Here is a 25,170-nt window from a genome sequence, read left to right as displayed (position 1 = left end):
TTAATACTGAAGTATCAGTGTGTAAGCAGCATGTTACTGTTGTAGCTGCTGGAGTTGGAGCTAGTTTGAACTACTTTATATACAGTTAGCTAGTTTAGACCAGTGGTTCCCAACCCGGGGGTCGGGTCAGATGATTAATGGGTGAGGGAAGAAGAAAAAACAAATGATACACACATCTGTTTTCAGTTTTTGGACTTTTTCTCTAATCTTTGATTTGTGTTGAAATATTGGATGATTTGAACATTTATTGAAATGAAACCATGTGAGAGGTTTAGAGGGAAAAATCACTATTTGCTGGAGCTGTTAACAACTCATAGACATCTGAAATGAGACCCTGACTACACACTGCTTTTTGTAAGACGTCAAAAGCCAAAAAAGTTGGAAACCACTGGTTTCATCTTTAACAATATGTCGCTGTTTTAAAAGGTTGTTATATTATCCACTGTGTCAAATCTTGAAAAATAACTAAAGCTGTAAAATGTAGTGGAGTGGAAAGTACAATATTTCCCACAGAAATGTAGTGGAGTAGAAGTACAAATTTGTGTCATAAAATGGAAAAAGTAAAGTACACAGTACTTGAATAAATGTACTTAGTTACTTTCTACTGCTGTTTATATCACAATGTCTTTGTTGTTTGTGTAATATTGACCACTCTGGGTCTCCAAGTAGCTGTCACACTGATAAAGCACACTCTGTTGGCTGTAATGTACATTATATCAAACGCACCTTTCTACAAAATGGCGGTCTTTTTTTTAAAAAAAAAAGCAAACGTCTGGCACTCATTTGCGCGGCTCCTTTGATAATTTTACCGTAACTGTAAACACTTCGGCTGCTAATTTAGCATGTCATAAGAAAACTTGCCTGACAATAGTCTTATTATATCACTTTAAGGTGTCTTTGTGGACGAAAAAAATGTGTTTAACGCTTCCTGCTGCCAACGGACACTAGCATCTAGCTAGCTACCTGTTTAGCCGACCGTTGGTCACTTGACCTAAACGCCAGTTTCAGCCGAAATGCGACCTTTCCTGCCAACACTTAGACCACATCTTCACCTTAAGGTAAGTTTTTATTAGCTATCCGGCTGCTTGTGCTAACATTAATATTGTTAGTGTTTTGTTGGCTCTTTTGAGTTGGTATTTGTGTGCTTGAGACTATAAATAAGCTGGTTCAGCTACTTTATTTTTCTCTCAGATCTGCTTCTTGGCGTCTGCTGACGGTCTTCTACTTTAATGCCTCTGCAGTGTATCTATGTACAGTGTCAGCTTTGATATTAATTGTGAAATAACTTCTTGAAGTAGCTGACAGTGGCATTAATTTTGTTTTGGTTGATGTTTGGCACTTGCTTTGTGTTGCTTTCCTGTTGATTTACATAGTGGTGAAATATGAATAACGTTACATGTTATTAACGTTATATGATCTTAGGGAAGCTGAATTAATTTAGTTTCTATTTCACCCTTGTTTGTTGCTGTTGTTTTGGGGGGTTTTCTATCACCTCACTGTAAGCTAGGCCGGTTGTTGAAAATAATATTGTATGTTATTGGCTTTGGGGATGTAAACATGACTGCACATAGCCTGTCCGCGTAATTATATCCATGTAATATGGGAGGCTCAGTGTGGCTTTTGTCACAAATTTACATTAACTCCACACACCTCATATCCAGCTGAGCATTAAAAAATATATTTCAACTCAAAACAATGGGTTTATGTGACAGCGTGCTTTATGAGTCTTCATATCAGCATATCAATTATATTTCAACTGCTGAGCTCCTTTTTGTACTGCTTCATAGTTCCTGCACTCATGACTTACATTCATATACCGATGGTCACCTGCTGACTGTCAAAGCTAAATTACATTTCATAAGAAGAAATAATCTCTTTCAAGGTAAGAATTGTTCTGGGTTTAATATGCTCAATAATTATCTGCTGGATGGCTGACATATCTTTACTTTTTGCTGCAAATCAGGTGGATTGGTGGGTTTAGATTTACAATCTCAATTTAAGCGGTGTATTCCCTGCAGTTTTGGAGGGGGAAGTTTATTATTGTCACTCCCCGTTTCTCTGCTCTGCTGCAGCTCAGTGTGTTTGTATGTTGACCAGACCGAAACTGAGAAGCCAAATATCAGCTCTGTTCATCAGCTTTCTTTAGCAAATAATTCTGATCAGTGTGAGATAACTGAGCTTTAAATCCCAATAGCTACAAAAACCATCTTGTAAATTACTTGCTACCAATAAATCATCAATGACTGTAGTTTGTCAAAATGTAAATAATACTATACTTATCTAGAGCTGCAAAGATTAATTGATTAGTTGCTAACTATTTTGATTGTTGATTAATTGCTTTGAGTCACTTTTAAAAAAGAGAATTTCCAAAGTCTCTGATTAAAGTTTCTCAAATGTGAATATTTCCTGGTTTCTTTAGTCTTCTATGATAGTGAATAGCTTGTAAAAGTTAGTGAGTATCTTTGGGTTGTGGACTGTTGGTCAGGACAGAGCAAGACACTTGAGGACATCACCTAGAGCTGTGGAAAACAGTTATTGACATTTTCATCATTTTCTGACACTTTAATGGACCAGACAACTAATCGATTTAGAAAATAATTAACAGATGAATCAATAATGAAAATAATTGTTATTTGCAGTTGCTTATCAATAAGAAACATAAATAAAATAATAATAATAAAATTAAAATAAAATTAATAATTAAAATATTTAAACCATTGATTCACAAGGTGGGGTTTGGGACCTCTAAGGGATAAATCTGAAGGGTCACAAACATATTTCTGCTACACAAATTATGATTTTTTTCTGACTGTTTACTAGGGATGCATGATATTGGATTTTTTGCCGATATCCAATATGCCGATATTTCCAAATCATTGTGGCCGATTGCTGATGCCGATACCAATATATGCACATATTTTTTTCCAGCTGGCTGAGGAGACTATTATGCATGCAAGCATAGATTGTACTAAGTATGATCAAGAAAGACAATATATGAAGGAAGAACTTAGGAAGACTGGAATCAGGTGCTCAGCATTAAAACTTAAATGAACTTGCCAAGAGGGAGGAGCAGTAGAGTTTTCTCTGAGTTCAGTAGACAGACAGGATAAATGTGTAGGATTTAATTGCTGGTCCACACTCCGGGGCAGAAGGTGGCGATATTGCGCCTAATACGCTGGTTGCCAACTGCTGTTATGAACCAAAAAGAAGAAGAAGAAGTTTTTTTAGTTTTCAAACAGAGCGGTACATCCTGTCAGCCGAGGGATTTCCTATCTTTGCAACCGAACACGGCGGCACCTTGATGGACTGTTTCTCCATGACGGTCCCGGTGCTTCCTCCGCAGGCTCCACTTCACTCAGCTGCCCATCAGACCCGCTGCTTCTTCCCACTTTAACCCGAATAACAAACCGGGGCTCGGTGGTCCAGTTGGATCCACATAGAGAGCCGGGGCTAACGTTAGCTGGGAGGCTAGCGGAGTGTTAGCCGCAGCATAACCGGAAGGAAGCACAGCCAGCTAGCTTTTGCTAGCCTCCCAGCTAACGTGAGCCCTGGCTCTCTCTGTGGAGCACTGAACCCCGGTTTGTTATTCAGGTTCAAGTGGGAAGAAGCAGCGGGTCTGACGGGGACCATCAGGGTGTCACAGTCCATCAAGGGAAGCAGTCAGGTGGCGGAGGAGATGGCGACATATCGGCCTCTCATAATCAGCAGAATTCGCCAGAATTCACTGATGCCGATATTTCGTTTTAGAGCTTTTATCGGCCGATACCGATGACGTGCCGATGATGTCGTGCATCTCTACTGTTTACTAGTCTTTGCTTGTTAATGTAAAATACTGCTGTGTTGTACCTCTGCAAGCCTCTAAAAAGTACTCACATGAATCAATCTGAGAAAGGAACATCTCTCTTTGGCTGACCTGCTCGTAACTCATTTGAATCTGTGACATGGGGTCGACAAGTAGAAGTCGCTTTGCTTTAAAGGGTTTCAAGGATCTTCAATGGTTAGTCAATCGACAGAAATCAGCAACTATTTTGATAATAATTGTTTCAGCAATTTTTTGAGCAAAAATATCAAAAGCACTGGTTCCAGCTTTCCAAGTGTGAATATTTGCTAGTTTTCGTACTCCTCTATGATAATAAACAAAACAGGACATTTTGAAGAGTAACCATGGGTTGTGGGAACTTGGGATGGATCGTTACATTTTACGAACCACATGAATAATTGATTTATGGAGAAAATAATTGGTAGATTAATCAATGAAAATAAAATGAAATATGAAAATTAATCAATGAAAATAATTGTTAGTTGTGGCCTCATAAAATTTGAAAATAACATTTATAAATTACTACTTTTAATAGCACACAAAACAACAACAACAACAACAAATTAGCCACTTGCTCTATCTGGTATTGCTCTTGTGTTTCTTAGAGGAACTTAGGTGTGGTCCCACCACTACAGTGATACTTGAACACTCACAGTAGCTAGTTTAAATGGATGTCATGAAACAGCAACATTAACATCTACTTCAGATGGATCTTAATGCGGTGTCAGTGCCACATAAGATCCGGCCTGAGTAGACAGGGCATCTGAGAGCCGAGGCCTAATGGAGTTTTAATAGATAAATGTTGGCAGGATGTATCTCAGGCTCCTCATAACAGCAGGATGTGGAAATCTAGACAATGGTTTCTAAATGGTGATGGATGGCAGCAATTGGTTTCATACGGGAAGAGAGTCAGTTACTGGCATACAGGAAGGAGGAGGGCACAGATGAAGTGAATGGAAAAGAAATGGCAGGGTGAGGAAGCAGTTTTGATGAGCAGAACCTGGTCCGGATGATGGACAGAGGTGGATGAGGGAGTAGAAGTCAGAGCTTATTAGGGAAGCTCAAAGGGACCTTGACAACCTGGTAACAAACTTCCTGCCCTTTGACGCAAGCAAGCAGCAGCAGGTGTCTGATTTGAAGAGAGGTGTTGAGGTCTGACACGACCTGTTGCTGTCTGTCTGTCGCCTTATCTTTTTTCACCATCACCTCTTTGGTTTAATGATGTTTCTGTGTTGGCCAGCTTTGGACGTGGCTCTGCCAGCTTGAGAAGGTCACTGCTTTTGAGGCAGGATGAATCATCACATGGTGTATTGATTACCCATAAAGAAGCAAACACAGCTCATTCAGAGGCTTATGGAGACCTAAAACTGACAAAAGGCAGTAAAAGGTTATCAGTCAAAAATATAACTGAACACATCAATATATAATACTGCTGTTTTTTTCATGATTTCCTCACTACACTTCCAATTTTGCTTATTTTTCAGGAAATAAATGACCAAGTGAAAGATCATTCTATCAAATATTTGGAGGTAAATGAGAAAATATAACATTTTTCTCTATTTTTAACCACATGATTGGAGGTTGAGGGGCTTCATTTTTCTTTTATTGATGTATTCAGTTATATTTTTGACTTCTCTGATAACCTTTTACTAACTTTTGTCAGTTTCAGTGCTCCACAGTGTACAGTGTTTAATGAAATAAAGGATTTTCCCCCCCAAAGAGCACTTGACACAGAGGGATTTAAACACACTGGAAAAGATAAAACTTTATTTCTCCCTGTCGTCGTGACAATACAAAGTCAACAAGTGCAATAACAATCCAACTGAAAACGGTACTGAACATTCTATCTAGTAGTAAATACATACTGTAGACAGAACGTGGTGCACATTATCATCACCACCACACCCAAAAAGTGAGGTATCAACCACTACATAGTTTCTGTGTACAGGTGGGTATTCAACTGTAAGGCAACTGTTACCATGACAACCTGGAGAGACTGAAACAGATGTGTGCTCCCTTCTTCCCATCCTTTATTTTTTATTTATTTATTTTTTTTTAATTTATTTTTTTAATTTTGTTTTTTTATTTGGGAAGAGGGTCGAGCTGATACGATTTACAGTACCACATCACATCAGGTCAGAGTCGAGACTGTTTTCAACAAAACAGAAAACATCACAAAACCAAGTTGTAACATTTGGAGAAGAGGGGAAAGACTCCTCGTATATCTCTTGAGTAGGAATACATTTTGACCCTGCTACTACTTATAAGAGACAAAATAAAGTTTTTTTTTTCCCCTGGGTGTCACTATTTTATTGGTGATAAGAACAGACCCACTTTGCCTTATTACAGGTCAGAGCACACAGCATAGAGCCCTGAAAAGCGACATGTTCTCTAACATATCAGATTTTTCCCACTTATCCAGCATTGAGGACTAATTAAATCCCCTTTGTGCTGCTGCACCTGTTAAAAAATTCTCCTCCTATGTTAGCCGCTGCTTGTTCACACTTTGGGAAAGGGAGGCAGCTACAGAGAGAAAGAGCAAGAGAGCGTAATTTAGAGCCACTGCTGATCTCGTGGCCAATTATTTCACTTGGACACATCCTATTTCTCTTCCCCTGAAAGCGATGGCACAAGCCTGCTGGGGCACACAACGCAATTAAACTTTAGCTACTGAAATGGGGAATTAACTTGCTCTAACAACTCAGCAAATGTGAATATTATTGCTGATAACTGAGGATGACGCCGACAGGCTCTGCATTTACAGCACTTGACCAGAGTTGTGTTAGGGCCCACTTGATGAAACAGAGAGGATAAATATGATGGCAAGTCTCGTGGCTGGCTCTTTTCTGTCCGCACATTTCTGTGTCGATCCAGGTGGCTTAGAGACTCCTTCAACAATTGTGGGGATTCTCCTCTTAGCTTTCAGCGAGTACACTGCAATGCGTGCACAGACCACAGATTGTGTGCACGTTCAGGCATGGCAGCTGCCAGATTCCCAGTTGCAGATGCAAGATTGGGACAGACACCCCTCTCCTACTGTATCTACTTTCTGTCCACCTGGTCTTCACTCTCTGACGCTCGTACACAGTCTGGCATCAACAGCTGCTTTGTTTGCTTTCCTCAATCAGAAAGGACAGCATTTTATGGATTACTGAAAAAACGTACCGTATATTTTAGCAGCTAATTCAGATTTGCACATGATGTGAAACCTTCTCTAGTAGAGCCTGAAACAAGTAGAAATTGTTTATTTGTATTAGTTGATTGACAGAAAATTGTTCTGCAACTAGTTGGAAAGTTTTTTTTTCAAGCAAACAATACTGAACAAATGAGTTCCAGCTTCTCAAAAGTGAGGATTTGCTGTGTTTCTTATCCTAACATGAATAGTGAATTTAATAGCTTTAGGTTTTAAACTGTTGGTCGCCAGACATCTGAAGACATCCCCTTGGACTGTAGGAAATGATGGGTATTCTACACAATCTTCTGACATTTTCTAGACCAAATGGTTAATCGATTAATGGATAAAATCACAATCGATGATGAAAGTAATCATTAATTGCAGCCCTAGTAAGTAAAAGCGTTTCTTTTGAAAATGTCAGAGACCTTTCCCAATATGACTTCATTATCTAGAAATACTATATGTCTGTTTCATTGACTTCACCTTCTTATTTAAATGTAAACTGAGCAAACCCCTCTGTGATACACCTCAGTGAATACCCCGTGCACTGTGCACTCATTTGGCCGGCCGCTCTGACTTCTACATACCATGTCATCTCTCAGATTAAGCTACTGTACATTATTGCTGACAGTGAAGGGGGTTTTAATGTCTTTTTTTTTTTTCTTTTACATTTCTATTATGGCTAATCGCTTACAATTGTCTATTACCAGTGTGGGATATAGAGCGCTCCTTATAAAAGAACCAAATGGATATTCATTTGCATTATATTGCTAATGGAGCTGTTACAAGCAGCTCCGGTAATGAGGAAGGGCAAACAAGTCATTGAATGAAGTTACCGAGGCAACTGTCACACGCTAACTTTGTAAGTAATGGTCTTGAATAGGCTTGTAGCCAAGGGTTAAGGTTATGTTTAACATAGCATACAGCTCTTTGCTGTTGCGAAGGCATCCCTGATCCTCATTAATGTTTTGGGTGAAATAACTTATTGAGAGTCAAGATCCTTTTCCTCAATAAACCTAAAAGAAATCTTGATGACCTAATGTAAAACCTTTAGATCTACAGCAGTTAAACTGTATGGCATTATGTCCTCGTCAGATACGTTACAATAATAGAGAAATCACTTGTTTTGCAGAAAGGAGACCTAAAACATTTCATACAAGATATTAATTTTCAACATGGCTGCAGACATTTTGTGTCTGGATTCAGCGAGTAACAAAACATTCTACTCTAAGTGAGATGCTCAGCATCAACCTAAGCTGTTACATGTTCCGAATGTTAACCACTCATATATTTCTCTGACTAGTTCACATAAATAAATCACCAAATAGATAACCCACAACTGTGTCTAATTGCTACTGAACACAAACTGACACAGCAGTGTAATAAACATTTTATATCTAGAAAGATGAGCTTTTTTTTTAAAAACAGGCAAGCTTTCTCGCTCGCTAGTACAGTTCATCCAGTTCAGCTCGGATTTGTTTGGGATACTCCAGGCCTTGGACTGAACACCTGTGAGCAGTTGAGTGTGTTTGTCGCTCCTTTGCTGTGACAGCAGCAGTATGGCCCTCTGTGTTTCCTCACAGCCTTTGTTCAGCTAAGTTTTTAAATGCCATGTCAGCCTGCCTCTGTCAGTCCATGGGTGTTTTGTGCTCATTAAAAAGGGGCAGTAGTCTCTGTGAACTACTACAGTATGGCTAGCCCACCAGTGGTGTTGCGTCAGTGGTCCAAAGATGGATGTCTGTGGGGCATCTCTTCTGTACCATGTAAGGAAACAAGGTGTTGCTACTCTTCAGTTTGTCCACTCACAGCATCATTCTGCCCAGAGAGAAAAAACAGACATTTCACATGAAAGTTCATCTTTTTACCTTGGAAAATCAGTTTGACAAAACATAAAGTAAACATAAAGACATAAAGTTCACTTTTCATGGCTTTCATCAGCAGATACAGTTGTCATGTAGATGATTTAGTTGTTATCATGCAACCTAAGTATGGAATTTCAGTCTTGTGATATCAGATGGTTTTACTGTAAATGTGAGGAGAGCCTAACCGCTGTCTCTGTTAAAGGATGCTCTCTGGTGCCTGATGCTGTGATGAGTTCTGGTTTGGTTTTTGGTCTGCAGCAATGTGAAGCAACACGGACTGCAGATAGACTGAATGGACACCAGAAACATACAACACCGACTGTCTACTAGCTGTGGTGTAGCATGTAGCAACTTAAGAGCCAGAGAGAGAAAGGAAATGAGTTAATAGAGACCAGAAAACAGAACAACAAGTAGAGTGAATATTTGACTTGGATTAATTAGAGTGCAAGAAATGAATGAATGACTCCTACTAATGTTGCTCTGTATCTGCTGGTTGAATAATAATAAATAGGCCTAGTTTGCCAAGTTTGACATATCACCTTAAAAAGGTGATGTGTCAGTTTTGTGTTCACAGCTTGTTCTGTTGCCCCAAATCAGTTACTTACAGGTTTGGGTCACATGAAAACAACTATCCATCTCAATGACAACTGAGCAAACTATTTTAAGATGAGGGGAATGAGATGCCGTTGAAAACTTAAGAAAACTAAGCAAGTGAACCTTGTTATGAGAATTTACTGTCAAAGAACAGAAACATTTCAGGATCACATGCATACATAGATGTTTTAATGATATCAAAAATTGATCAGAGAACAAAGACTAATAAGAAATGGAGGCTGTATCATTGCTTTGTCTTCTCCAAACAGCCATTTTTAAGCCCAGAGTGCACTCATCTCTCACTGGGTTACCACAGAAGTTGTTTGGGAAAAATTGCCTGGATCCTATTGGAACAACACGGACATGGCTTTTAGCTGCATGGCTGAAATTGTCTCACATCATGATGTGTGTGATTTGTGCTTCATGGTCCAAATTGATCTTTATATAACAATATATTGGCTAGAAAATCTGCTCAAGCCCTGAAAACACAAAGACTAATAAAACAGCCGCTTTGCTTTTCAAAAAGCAATCAGATTTACAGGAATATTTTATGAGTCTGTAATTCTTGTAAAGACTCTAAGCCCACCCCACCTCCATGAATCACATCCACCGCACCCATTTCTGCTGCCTAAAATCATTTAACTACTTTGTTAATAGGGAAAAAAGTTTTCACCTTTTGACCTTATCTCTGATTTACCTTAAATTCTTGTGAGGACACGGGAATATCTGTTATCATCAGGGTGATGATAAACATTTGAGGGTAACTCTATTGTTGCACTCTAGAGAAAATTACTAAAATGGAAAGTAAATGTGTGACAACAGATCTAATAAAAGATCACAAACACAACCCAAAAAATAAACATAAGGAAATCTAGTGACCCCCATTTGCTAGTGGCAATGCTAAAGGGCGTTCTACAACTTGCAAAGAGGTAAACCTACTCTCCTGCACTTTCTCTTTAGCCTGCAGCACAACTCTGTGCCTGGCTGCCTTTGTAGCATCTATGATGTTAATTAACTCACACCACATGGAGAGTGTTGCTTTAATTGGACAAGGTCTTGGCATGCTGCTCTGCGGACAGACAGGCCAGGAATAATTTCATAATGTACAATTCTATTATTACCACAGAAAGCCAACCAGGGAGTTCAAAGATGGATGTGAATATGCAGGAGACAGGAGCTAGGCTTTGATCACACACTGACAGAAAAAGAAACAGGAGGAAAAAAAAAAAGATGTGAAATGCTGTTTCAGCCTTTTGAGTTGAGCAGAGTGTAGCTGATTGTCATTTCCTAAGCAGACGGACCAGCAGGTGTTTAAGTCCTGGTGTTAGGAATGTTACCTATGACCAAAGCGATGTATTAGACAGACTGAGAGTGTGATGGAGACTCCATTTACTAGACTGAATGATGATAACGCTGAGTCACTGAGGCTTGACTGTAAGAGGCAGTGCTACGATTGCTGGTGAGTCAGGTATGCTGAATGTGGTGACAGATGCCACCTCACATGGACCGCTCGAGCTACAGCTAAGCTCAGCTGGCCCAGTAAGCTACCAATCTTGAAGTGAGTGGGTGGATATTGGCATGATGCGCCGCTGCAACTTAGTGCCAAGTGCTTTATAATTTGCCAAGGGACTCTGTGACGTGTTGTGGTTCATGTGCATTGGTGTCCCTTGATGTTGCCCAACATCTCATTTCCTTCACTTTTATCTGACACTTCTGGCTGATGCTCAGCACTCATTAAACCAACGTTGACTCATGTATTTTTAATTCTGACACCAAAAATGAGCAGGTCCATAGCTACTATTGAGGGCATATTTTTTCTGGGAATTTGGGACATAACAACCTGGGGGTTTACATTCCACAATTAAAAGATGGTGGATACACTGTTGACACGCAGTTTACCTGAAACCAGGTGATTTTATCTTTTAAGAAAAATTCTGACATTAATGTTTTATTGAAAATCAACTGAGGTGTGGCTCTGCTGTTAATACTGCTGCTGTTTTTTATGCTATAATTAATTCTAATAATCTTTCTCATTATCTAACACACTGACATGAATCCTGCTGTGTGTTTCAATCTGTAGAGAAACATATCAAAAAGTAAATATGAATTAATACAGCTGATGAATATTATTAATCTAGACATGATGACCAAATAAGTAGAGCAGAGTGAAAAAATTGCACACCCGCTGAGTGCTCCAAATCACTATTAAAATGACATAAGAGTTGATATTTTCTATATAAGTAAAAGTGCTTTTTGATTACAGTAAAAAAGATAATATTTAGGAAATTACAAAATATTATAGATGAAAAATAGGGTGGGAAACTTTGTGGTATCCACCAGGGTTTATCTGCACCACTGACAAATATTTTATCAGTTGACTTAAATGAACTTAAAAGTCCATCATGTAGTTAGGAAATCAAACAGTCTTCATGTTTTATGTTTTATATGAACAATGTTTTATGAACATGCAACTGAATTTTCAATTAAAGAAAAGTTATTAAATGTTTGTGTATGCTGTCCATTACAGTTCTTAGAAAGAAAGGAAATCTGTATCAGCCAAAATTGTAATCAGCAGGTCAGAATCTCAAAAAACCAGAAATAGGCCAAGAAAGTAGCAATCAGTGTATCTGTAGTTGCTTGTCATCCCTACTCTCTCTCCTCCCTCTTCACTTTGGTGTTTGTTCAGGAATTTCTAGGGAGGTTGCATACTATAAAAGGGGGACTTGGACCTCTAACCTCAGAATTTCTAACATTAGGACATTAGATAAGCCACAGCCTATTTTTTTATCTTCATCTTTCAGCTTTTTTTGTACAGTAAATCTTGAGCAGCACTGACTAAAGACAGACTAAGTGTATTTAAAATGTGCAGTTGAGCCAGACTGAAATGACAGCAGTAGATCAGATATTTCTTGCAGTGCTGAGAGGGGAGAGTGTCAAAGTGGGCACACTACAAAAGGAATGTAAAATAAGTGATAATCTACTGCAGCAGAACCTCACTGCAAAGCTCTTTTTAAATTTTCTTTCTGGTGTCAAGATGTTCAAAGATGCTGCTCCGCCCTACTGCTGCTAATTGCTAGAGGTGAACTACTGGGCAAAGAGGGTTGGCAATACCTGGGATCCTGGCCAAACCTGTAATGTCCTAATAGCCATTAGTGGACAACAGATCACGGCTTTAATGCTGCTGAGCACTTAATGGCTATTGAGTAGGATCTTCCAGGAACAGCTGAGTTTATTGCTGTTTAAGGGTTGCATGAGAGCCCTGCTAGGATTTGTGATGCCAATTTTTTTTTTTTTCCTGTGGCAATGTGATAGCTTACAGCAGATGAACTAAAGCACCCTTTTATTGACACCACCCATCATGCTCCAATTGTATTAATTTGAATGCATTTTAAAGTGGATGTTATTTAACAATATAAATGATATAAAAGTGGATATTATTACACTCATTTTTTCATTCAAGACATAGAGATCCTCAAATTGTTGTTGTTTACAGTTAAGTGCCAGATTACCCTGTGGGTTAATTTCCATCTACTGGCAATCCCAGCCCATAAAGCCCATAAAGCCCATTAAGAAACAAAGCATTGTTCTTATAAACTGAAGGTAAACGGTAATATCTGACTCCTCAGACCTGTTGTTTTTCTCTCGCTTGGATCAACTTGGTGAAGAATGGCACCAGTTAAATTTCTTTTATTTGTTCAAAGTGAACATGAATGGGAGATTCTAATAACAGGAAAGTAATAGCAGTTTCCCAGGCCGCCCACACTGAACCCCCAGCAGATCTTCAGCAGCACATAGCAGCCCGCTCACGTAGCGATATGGTAAACAGTATTCCCACACGCTGCACGCCAAGCTGCGGTTTTTCTGAAGAAATAGATCTGTGCATGTGGAGAAATGATTTGATGCTTTGACTCACTGGCAGGATTTCTCCACTGCACTGGTAACCATTTGTGCTGAATTCCTGAGTTGCTGTGTGACTGGGTTGTTTTTAGATGTTGCTGCGCCAGTTGTGGGACTTGACCCCATCTCTTTTTGTTTACATTTGGCCAACAGATGTTCAACTAAGTGGACCGAGTTTTCTGAGCCATTACCCTGCATCCTCTCTGGGGATAAAGATCTGTACGCCCGCAAGTAAACCATGGACCATCTGATGACGCACTGTGTGGGCAATATCGACTCTGATATACATACAGTATCAGCCATCATTGTTACTTAACACATTTAATAGAAAGTGTAAGCATTATCTGGCTTGTGAAAAGGGCTTCACTGTGTGAAAAAGCAAACAGGCTATTCTAATCATACCCCAGAAACTGCTTGTGACTGAATTTAGTTCCCGGCATCTGTCATTTTTTTCGTGATGTGAGTGATTATCTAAGTATATTCTTAGCTCTTTGTAAATGGTATCTTGTTTATTAGAGAGCGGTTTCACTTTTTATAGAAAAAGATGTTGTACAAGATTATCCCACACCGCTATCAAACCTTGAGGCATTTCCCATCGCTCATACTGTAAACGGCATGAATTACCATGTATTTAGCATGCTCTCGTTTTCTAGGCCCGCTTTGTCAATGTGTATTTTGCTGAAGTTTCAACACCTTTTTATAGACATCCTTGGTTTAAAGCTGCAGAGCTGCCAGTACAGGTCAACCTCACTAGTCTAGGATTGATGAGTCCTATCATACTGAACTGACTTCATGTCTAATGAGGAGGCTCCGTGGATATGTCCAGTCTTAGTTAACCATGTTTCCACCAGCAGAGCAGCCCCAGGATCCCTCTGCAGTATCCCAGCTCCTCTATCTATGGCTCGCACAGTCCACACTGCTTCTCAAAGCCATTTGTCAAAACTCTACCCACATTAAATTATCATGACCCGAGAGAGATGTCTACCTCTAGGAAGAGACTCTGAGCCCCAGTCAGAGAGATAGGGTGCACAGTGTCTGAGACACAGAACTGAATGAAAAATTGACTGCACAGAAATGTGGGTTTGTTCAGACTGTGTTGCTCGATGATTGTATAGCTACATTATGAGAGTCTGACCAATGTCTGCGGCTTCAGTATGTAGTCCATAGTCCACACCTAGCATTGTAAATCATCCTCTGTGTTTTAACAAATCACACACAGCCTAACACACCTTGAGGTTCCTGTGACTGCTCTCAAAGGTAATAAAAAGATAAACTGAAAGGATAGCAGATGGTGTTTTGCCACAGAAGAGTTTCTAATGTGACTCAGAGCCAAATCATTCAGGTTAAATATGAGTTAGTGGCCCCTGGCGGGCAGTGCAGCTTCACATTATTCTGTTCTTTTCTATTCATTAATAATGACAGCTCCCTAATGAGCCGTCAGACTTAAAATCAAGAAAATTTCTCTTTTGAAAAGAGGTTGATGTTACGACAGAGTGCAGCTATTTTGAGATGAAAGACGAATACAGATTAGATGCTTTGCCGGAAATTAGAGATGCACTGATTGCAATTTTCTTGGCTGATTCCAATTTCCATTTTTTTGAGACTCTGACCTGCCAATTCCGATTTTGGCCAATTCCGGTTTTCTTTCTTTCTAAAAGCTATAATTGACAGCATACACAAATATTTTTGTATCTTTTCTTTAATGGAAAATTCAATTGTATGTTCATAATAATACATTGTTCATATAAAAGATAAAACAGTATTTGGTTTTCTAACAACATAATGAACTTTTAAGTTCATTGAAGTCAATGGTGTAAAATATTTGATAAAATATTTGTCAGTGGTGCAGATAAACCCTGGTGGGTACCACAAAGTACTTTCCCACCCTATTTTTTCACCTATAATATTTTGTATATGTAATCATCATATCTTGATTAATAATATTTATCAGCTGTATTAATTCAAATTTACTATCTTATATTTTTCCCTACAGATTGAAACAAACAGCAGGATTCATGTCAGTGTGTTAGATAATGAGAAAGGTTAAAGAGATAATGAGAGAGGTTAAATTAAATATATTATCAACAAAAACAGCAGCAGCAGTATTAACAGTAGAGCCACACCTCAGTTGATTTCCAATAAAAAATCAATGTTAGACTTTTGCTTAAAAGGTAAATTCAACTGGTTTCAGTGAAACTGCGTGTAAACAGCTGAACACGTCCCGGCGTGTAAACTCCGTGTTATATAAAGGATATTTTGGGCTGGACCGACTCACCATCTGTCCCATCTTGAGCAGACCCGGGATGTTCTGGGTGTTGCCTGTGTTCAGGCCGCCGTCTGAGCCCTGCCTGTTGGTAGTCGTGATGAAAGTGTGCGACATGTTGCCAGTAAATGAAACGGGTAAATTATGTTTGAACAAGTTAAAAACTGCAGCAGACGTGCTGTAACGTTTTTGATCGGTAGCAGATTATCGCTGCATCTCGACAGAAAATGATCCATTAGTGGGCGGAAGGGTAGAATTCTTTAAAGTCTGTATTCCTTAGTCAGAGGGATACCATATATTGAAGCGATTGCATGCCTTAACAGTGAGTTGGTATGATTTTGAAAGGAACAGAGTTAGCGGTATTATTGGTTGGCAGTAATTGTGTGTGTGTGTGTGTGCGCACTTCAGTCTTAATAAGGAACTTAAGTAAACAGGGAGCCTGACGGTGGAGATTCCTCCCTGTTGGCTTGGTAAAAGTATGCTAGAAATGCTCTAATTTGTCCTGCTCGACACGCTGTTTCCCTGCAATGTTGCTCTCTACGTCACAAAACACTGAGTATAAAGAAAAACAGGCAGGCGAGAAAATGAGACACAGAAAGAAACAGTGTTGAAAGGAAATGAAACAAGACTGAGTCAAAACCAAGTATATGGCTGGACCAACCATTTATGGTCATTGTGCAAAATTGTGGCCGGTTTGTTACAGAGATAGTCAGTGATAGTGTTTATAATGTGAATTCCTAGATATTAAATGTTCATCAACAATTTTCTTAGTGGTCCCAGTAATATTAGTTGTTAGAGTGTACTGATGTAGCATATCACATGACATGGGTAAGCTACGTTTGAGTAAAAAAAAAGGGTATAAATGCAGTTGCAAGAACAAGACTTTCCACTTAAATCTTGGGATGTTTGATTTGAAAGAGAATTTATTTTTATTTTAATTATAACTATTCTAATGATCTGTTAACTTCCCCTGCTCTTTCATCTGTTTCTATGCGTGGATGTCTATAAACATATTGTGTATTATATTGTGTAGGATTAGCATGCTAGGCTAACAGTCCGTCAGCTGTGTGACTTTGTATTCGCAGCGTGATGTCTTTCAGAGCACACAAACACCGTAAACACACATGTCACCTGCCCAGCACGGAAACACCGCAGCTACACCTTATTTTTATGCTCAGTTATGCTCAGTTTCATTCTAGGGAATCAATGGCTGTGTTACTTAATGTATGTTTTGTGCTGTATTATCACTTACAGGGAATTGATCATTTCACCAATGTTACATCTGATGTGGACTTTGTATTGACACAGTGCTATCTCATTTCCAAAGTATTCAGCCATTACTGTGTTGTTTAAACATTGGCTTCTTTGCTAAATTAAGTCGATCACAGAAGAGTTGTGCAACATGTTTTCAATATGATAGACTTTCACTGAAGCTCACACCAGCCTGCACCTCGCTGTGTGTGTGTGTGTGTTCTCAAAGTTACAAATTGCCTTGCTAAATTAGACAGATGGCTAGTTAGGTAGCTGTGAAAACAAAACAACACAACAAATGTTTTGGGTAAGTGAATTGGTCATTGCCAAGCTATACATTGGTAAGAGAAGGAGTAGGAGTGGGAGCAACAAGCAAAAGCTGTATGAAAAAGTATTTTTGTCCTGAAACTAACTTATTGTATTTAATATTTACTTGCTATATGTAATACTTACTTACTATATGTTGTGTACTTGATTTACTTAAAATTGTAATTCTTTTACTTCATGTTGTAATGCTACTACTATGTCCTAGAAGAGGGATCCCTCCACTTCCACTTCTTTAAGGGGTTTCTCCCTTTTTTTTAATGGAGTTTTCCTTAATCATAATCAAGGGTCTACAGATAGAGAATGTGGTGTTTTGTTAAGATTATAAACCCTATGAGACAAAGTGATTTTGCACTATACAAATAAAATGGACTTGATAATAATAATTATAAAACATAGCTACACCATCAGTTTGCCTTTTACAAATGTTAATGAGCTATATCAAAATCCCTACATTCTCTTCCAGCTATCTGTCGTATTTATCAATTATTCTCTCATGGATCTCCACAAAGGCACCAGCCGTGGTTACCCAGGAGATCAGTGACGTAATTCTCAGTGCTCTATTTGCTGAATATTGCAGTTTTACAGTCTATGTCAGTGCCAAACTGTAGGTTGGCAGTTGTCATGTGACAGACCGTGACTCACCATGCGGTGGAGGTGTTGTAGGGCAGGAGCGTGGGGCTGTGGCTCTCCCCCCGGAGGCTGTGTCTGGGCTGGTAGTGACTAGGGACCATAGGCTGAGCTTGAGCCTGGGCTTCGCTCTCTTCTGGCATGGACCTATGCCACTGACTCCGAGCCTTCTTCAGCCAGCGTCCTCCCAGACCCCATTTCTCCAGGTAGACCCGGCACAGCTCGTAGTTTATGGCTGAGTAGTAGAGAAAGTCCAGAGCCAGCAGCACCATGACGAAGAAGCCATAGATCCACACTCCGACCAGGGCTGTATAGTTACTGCAGAAAAGACAGACTGGGAGTATTAGCATAGTGTAATCTGGGTAAGACAATGATAAACACTCTTCACATGCTCACTAACTATCATCCAGATACCCTTAAACTGGGTCTTAACTCCTAATAACTATGACGGAGCTGCCAGGTGTGAATGTTTGCTGTTCATGTGGCAAGAGACCATGCTGAAAAAGAGCACGGACATTTATCAAATCCTCCCTTGATAGATACCAGATAAATATATAAATTATTATGTGTATGTGTGTGTGTTTGTATATATATGAGTGTGTGTGTGTGTGTATATATATATATATATATATATATATATATATATATATATATATATATATATATATTCACCCTCCATCTGTTCTTTTTGCTGCTTTTTAAATACTGCTTCTTAAATTGGACTTTCAAGAATTTCATTAGCACCAGAGACTTTTTAATCCATCTCAACTTGGCTCTGAAAATCTGTGCTCCTTGTTTTCACCTCTCATAAATTTTTTTCATGTATTACATGATCCAGATGAATTTATGTGGGGCACACTTGAACTTTCTTTTAGTCCACCCACATCCGTAAAGCACAGCAAGGTAAATGAGCAGAAATAGCTTCTTAAGAGATTTGAGAAAGCAGCATTTGCCAAAACAGGGGTGCAAAGTATCTCTTGGTGTGATGTCTTTTTTTTTCCTTTTTCCAAGCACTACACATTTGTATATTTCCATATTTGTATATTTCAAGTATATTCTTGTTGTTCTTGTTATTCTACTCTGTTATTGCTATTGCTGCTGTAAAAAAGAAATTTCCCCAGGGGATTAATAACCTACCTACCTACCAACCTACCTACCCATACCCCTACCTACCCACCCACCCACCTACCTGCCTACCCATCTACCCATCTACCTACCTACCTACCTACCTACCTACCTACCTACCTACCCACCCATCTACCCATCCACCTACCAACCTACCTACCTAACCACCCACCCCTCAGTCATGTCAGGAAGCTTCTATTAGACAGAATGAAAAAATATTATTCTGACTTTGCGAGACATAGATGACACAGAATATTACTAAGAAATAGAGATTTATTTGGAGGTAAACTCATCTTTTATGTCATTTAGGCATAACTTGCAATTTGTTTGACTGTAGTGCTTCTAGTTCAGTAAATCAAGTGAATCCACTTCAGTCTGAATATGATGTGGCCTTGGGGATATTTATCTGAATAAATGACTTTAAAACGAACATTCATACTGCTCAGATGAGCACCAAGGCAAGTGAAAACCACTGCTGCACTCAAACCTAAATGTCTCCTTAACTGCATTTACCTTTCCTCACCTCTGCGTCTGAGACATTTACCTATAATCTAATTTTTATGTCTACTAAAGTAATTTCAGGAGGCAGCAGGCTTTCCATACAGGGCTGTATTTACCGTAAGTCAACCTGAGGGTAAGCAAACAAGAATATGTACACAGTCCTCGGAGGGATCGATCATGACCACACGACTAAAGCAAATGTTATTCAATATTAAACACAGCTTCCTCCAAGAGGGAAAGCAGATGCAATTGATTATCTGTCAAAAGTTTGTAGCTTTTCCTGTTGCTTTTAATAAAGTGCATCTCATATAACTCTTGCACACTGAATATATTTCGATTCTGCAGCATTTCAGTTACTTATGGAGTGACTAACTATATGGAGGACTATATGCCTTAATGCATTGACCTGTGAATCCCTCAGAGACCAAATGCCTTTGGTATTACCTTGAACTGCAGTAAATCTCAAACTATGATACCACTTTCACCACGCAAGGTGAGGAAAGAGCAGAATTATGGCCAGTTTAACTCACTTGGCCAGTGGTAAATATCAAGCCTGCAATCCTCTCGCTCAGTGAGCCAGGATGAGGGAATGGCCCAACAGGCCATCTGACAATAAAATGAAATATCATGACCTGCTGCAGGGCAGTGTGAACCGTCCGAGAGAGGCATGCTGGGAGGGTATTAGTACAGAGAGCTGTGTTTTTGTCACCCAGTCCTCCCATTGAGAGCTCCCACTGAACAAGAGGCTCATTTTTCTGTGTCCTTTACTCAGCTTAAATCTGCTTATCCTGCAAGGGATGCGTGTACCGCCAGGTTTATGTGTCCTCTGTGATATCATATTGTAATATATTGGTATGTCTGGTGTAGGTTACTATTAATAACACTAGAAAGTATACTATAATTCATTTCATGAATTTCTATGTCATAGTCGAGGACACTGTAGTGATACTTGATATAATAACCAGCAACTGAACAACACAACACAACAACTGGTTTCAGCTTCTGTTATTCTCTGTGGCGGTTTTGAATCCCTCTGTAGGTGTAGATCAATGTTACCGAACCCTCTGAGCAAGAGGCAAACAGTGTCAATGAGTGCGATACTGTCGAGGGAGCCAGCCGAATATGACCGGCTGTTTTTATCTGATCTGAGGAAATGTCATCTCTGAAACTGTTTGTTCCAACCATAGCTGTTTGCATAAAACTCTACTCAAGATTCAGCGCAGCCTATTTTTTCCCCCAACTACCTCCACCTAGGCGGCTATGTTTGTTTGTTTGTGTTTCAGCAGCATATCTTAAAAACTACAAAACACATTTCAGTGTAATTTGGTGGAAAGTTCCGTCATGGCCCAAAGAAGAACTAATTATTTTTTTGGCTGGATAGTGCCAGAACGTGGCCATTTATGAAGCACTTCATATTGTGGCTCATTACTCCTGAACCATAAAGCATAGAGGCAAATGTCCTGCCTTATTCTTGCATTGCTTATTTCAAGATCAATATAATCATTACAGATCTCGTAATGATACAAGATGATACAGATTCTTTTTGTCCTACATGTTTCATCCTATCTCATCCTAATTTGGTACATATTTGGATGATATCAACAACAAAAATTTTGTTTTTCATATTTTCCTCTAATGGTTCAGCAAAGGTTTATAGGACATATTTTACAAAAACTTTTGAATGCATAGTGAAATTGCAACCATATTCAGACGTTCAGACGCATGTTTTGAGTAGCTGTATTATGTGGAAAAACATAAAATATGATGAAAATACTTGGAGTATTCTTACTCAAGTCAGATACTTAATATTAAAGGATTTAGTTCAGGATCAGAAGCAAAAAAATGTGATTGGGACATCTGTGCCTCTCACTAAGCCCCTTCATTTTCCAACAAAAAAATGAGTCTCTGGCATAGTGGCCTCATGCCCGCTAGGTCAGTTTAATAATTCATCCATTTCAGTATTTCCCAAAATCTACATGACTGTCCGTCACCATGTGTGTTTTGATCCAGATCCAGATGTAGATGGAAAACTTCCAAACATTTCCTGTTATTAAAATACAGACTTTGAGGTTTTTAGCAGTCTTGGGAGGTATGCTCGCACTGAATTCTTTCTAGTTCATAATGAAAAGACAGATAAGTGCATATGTGCCTGGAACATCACAGCAATTGTCAAGTATTATTGTGCAGCCTACGTTGTCAATAAATTGACAGTCCAGTAAGCAAAATGCCATCGTCGAGTGTTGTCATCAGCAGGGCATCATCAGCATTGTCTTTGTTGCTATTATTATGGCTGTTCTTATTATTGTTATTATCACTCACTTGTGTGCATAACCATCAGAGGTGGTGGTGAGGTTGATCTGCATGACCATCTGGAACTCAGTCTCGTTGCAGCAGTACTTGAAGGCTGTGTTGTTGTGGTGGCAGCAGAACATGTAGGTCTTGTTGTCTGAGAGGCGTGGGCAGTGAAAGCCGAAGTGATAACGCCCCTTGTGGTCCGAGTAGGGTTCACACACCCGGTAATGAGCTGAGAGAGCTGCAGTGGTGGGGAAGACAAAGCGTTAGATGTACAATGCAATCAGATATTCTCGAGAGATAAAGACACATGAACTTTGAGGCATAGTTCATGTTTGTCTCCCCACTTACTACTATCTAATATAGCAAAAGTGCCTTATAGAATATAAGCCCATATAGAATTAGAATTAAAAATGATTGAAAACAGCTCTCAAGGAAACACTTTTCAACCTGCAGCAGCCAAACTACAAAACAAGAGTAATTATTAATGTTTTTTGTTTTCTTTGGAAGCCTCACTCGACTAGAGAGGATTCCTGTAATATTAATGTAGAAGGACCAAAGAACAGAAAATAAACATACTGTACTAGCAAAAATAATCAGACGGGAGACATCAAATTTATATATATGAAAATTTATACATGGGGCACATCTAATCTATTAGGTCATTATGCAAACAGAGGAATGTCAGTGCTTCTGAGTGGAAACACCAGATATGCTTAGGTATTTGTGTTTTCCTCAGACTGGTTATGGAAGTTTCTGTGTCAGAATTATATTACAAAACCTTAGATGGAGTTACACAGAGGAGGTAAAAGTATTTTTTTTTCTAAAAGGAATCGGACTACACCAGCGTCCTTACATGTTAATATACAACTATACTACTACTTTGACAGATAGAATCACCGAATCCCAAATTCATTAAAGATATTTGGTACAAACAGCACTCTGACGTATTCAGGGCTCCACACTAACTTTTTTCACTACTGTCCCAGAACCGTCCAGAAAAACAATTTTAACCGACCCGAAGAGAATGTAAACCGTCCCAAAATTAAAATGTAGTTTCTTTAATTTTTAAAGCGAGACAGTTTGCCCGGGGCCCCCAAAGCACTTAATACGCTCCCGTATGAGTGTTTTCTTTAACAATTTACTTTAAAGATTAGAGATGCTGCTTCTGGTAATTGTAAACGTTTAAATGGTGAATTCTGCCTTTGCAATTCAGTTTCATATTTTTGTAGCCTATTATGTACGCTGCCTGCTGTGGTCCCCTTTCTGCTCCTGATAACCCATGTGGTGTGGAAAGACTATAGCATGCTGAGTGCACCAATTTCTCCAGCAGTCTCTCTTGTATAATTTTAGAAATAATTGTTATTAGAGTCTGTATGTTTCTTAGTATTCTCTCTTGTTAGTTTGCTTAGTTGTGAGTCAGTATTTCATGCCTGATGAAAAATGAAGCTGATCGCTGCGGAGTAGCTGCAGCTCTGCTCTCTGCTATGTTCACATCTTAGAGAATGTAATTAATATTTTCCTCATTAATGATTTATTATTTCACCACCCGCAACTAGGACTGGACGATATGGCAAAAAATATGATCACGATAATTTTTTCCATATTGATCAATATTTATCAAGGTATATAATTTGATAATGCTGCCATTTGAGTATCCTGATAATGACTGAAGCCTGAAGAAGCCAGAGGATTCATTAGTTAAACTTCATTAGTTAAATATGCTTTATCTGTCTAACAAAATAATACAAGTTAGCTTGCCTTGTAACTTAAAATAAATCTAAATCTAAATAAATCTTAAAATAATCTAAATAAAACTAAAAGCTGTGTCTACTATCACATCAAATTCCTTTGGCCATCTCTCAGTTTTAGACGTAGAAATCTTAGTAAAAAGTGCAAATTCTTGTGCAAACCAGTTATTATGCTACAACTTTATTTATATATACAGTAGTGTCCAAAAGTCTGAGATCACTACGCTAGTGTAGAACAGACCCTACACTAGCGTAGCCTCGTTGGCAGATGCGGCGGAGTTTGTCCCTCTTCACCAGCCTGGGTTCACTGTGCCCCTCAGTTACACTAATGTTTTTCCTCTTTTCCAGAGGACATCCACTTTCTTCACCGGTAGCTCAAACAATGCTTTGCAGTAGTAAACGGACGTGTTCTTTGACGTGTGAGCCAAAAACTGCAGACTGGCTGTTGTCGCGTTTATTTCTGCTGTGTGACAGACTGTTAGATCTATCCATGTCGAGTAAAAAATGTCCAAACTTTATCATCATAATCGACACAAATTTGTTGTGAGCCGCTCGAGATTGTTTTATCGCCCAGCCCTACTCGCTACCCATCTGCTATTAATCAGAATGTAGTTTTTCATGAGCCGGCGTGCCTGATCTGCGGAATAAACGTGGATAAAACTGCAATCCACACAATGGCGTGCCTCACTACTATCCACGTACTCTAGCTAATATACTCACACACAGCGTGTTTGTTTTGTTTAACCGGTATTTTGTTTAATATATATGTGAGGTCCTGCCAGCAAGCCATTTAAGACTGAGGGGATAGATGAACTGGTACTGCAGGAACATTTCAGGTCTCACGCTGAGTAGCCAGCCAGTGATAGTAACTATAGTAACAGCATGAGAAGCACTCCATTGTAGGCAGTGCTCAGTTCAATTTGTCATTTTCTAAGCAATAGCTTAGCTTAGCAATAGTTAAAAATAAATAAATAAATAAAAACTTGAATAATAAAAAAATAATAATAAAAAATAAAATCCCTTTCGTTCTGGAGGCGTCCTGGGGAAGATCTCTGTTTGTACCAAACACATTTTCTACTGTCCCCGGGACGCCAGGACGCCATTAGTCTCGTGCCCTGTTATTTGCATTCATCTGTAGCTGTGCATTAAAGTCCCTGCAGCCTCTGGAGAAGATAAATATGTGCATCCTTGCTGTCACATAGGATAAAAAACAAAATTGCTTTTGTTATATAATCTGGCAACCAATAAGTTTTTGCTGGAAATGGAAATCACAGGAATGTACTGCTGCAGCAGCTGAGACTCCATCTGATAACAAATTACCAATCTGTCAGAGAAATGACCTAGAGATAATGAGTGTCAGTTTATGGGGGTTGATGATGGTTAATGCCCATCACAATGGACCAGGACAGACCCACTTGTTCAACACCCTCGTAGCTAATAGCTCACAGACCCAGAATGAATGTTCTGGTTTGCCTGGGGACAGACTGTTTGCTGCATAGTAGTGATACAGTACAGAAACTGCATGGAAACATACTTAAAATGTCTAACTCATTTTCACTAACTTCAGGGCTAACCCCTTCACTTTTCCAGTAGTTGAAGAAACAATAGACAAGACTTTTCTTGGTCTTGAGAAGCTGTAATGTACATTTACTGCGAGAGACAACTTAGTGCTAACTTTTTCCTCT

The 25,170-nt window shown here is 39.1% G+C and overlaps 1 protein-coding gene and 1 long non-coding RNA gene across 8 annotated transcripts in view; one reads left to right on the top strand and one right to left on the bottom strand.

Moving 5' to 3' along the window:
• The first annotated feature begins 753 nt into the window (after positions 1-753).
• Positions 754-25,170, top strand: part of LOC122985524 — a 110,512-nt gene continuing 86,095 nt past the window's right edge. For both annotated transcript variants that reach the window (XR_006404139.1, XR_006404138.1), the window contains exon 1: positions 754-1,058. This is a non-coding gene — a long non-coding RNA (uncharacterized LOC122985524). The remainder of the gene's footprint in view (positions 1,059-25,170) is intronic.
• The window catches only part of shisal1b (shisa like 1b), a 107,593-nt gene continuing 87,990 nt past the window's right edge, over positions 5,568-25,170 (bottom strand). For 5 of the 6 annotated variants that reach the window (XM_044356248.1, XM_044356249.1, XM_044356247.1 and 2 more), the window contains 2 exons: positions 21,762-21,975; positions 17,828-18,134 (listed from right to left, as the gene is read on the bottom strand). In XM_044356248.1, the coding sequence (XP_044212183.1) occupies positions 17,828-18,134; positions 21,762-21,975 (521 nt within the window). Of the gene's footprint in view, positions 8,811-17,827; positions 18,135-21,761; positions 21,976-25,170 lie in introns of those variants that run through there. The other variant, XM_044356253.1, reaches the window with a different exon arrangement.

Source organism: Thunnus albacares, chromosome 7 (assembly GCF_914725855.1).
Source record: "Thunnus albacares chromosome 7, fThuAlb1.1, whole genome shotgun sequence".
NCBI lineage: Eukaryota > Metazoa > Chordata > Actinopteri > Scombriformes > Scombridae > Thunnus > Thunnus albacares.
Note: the sequence above shows the minus strand (reverse complement) of the source record. Positions and strands in the feature narration are given on the sequence as shown.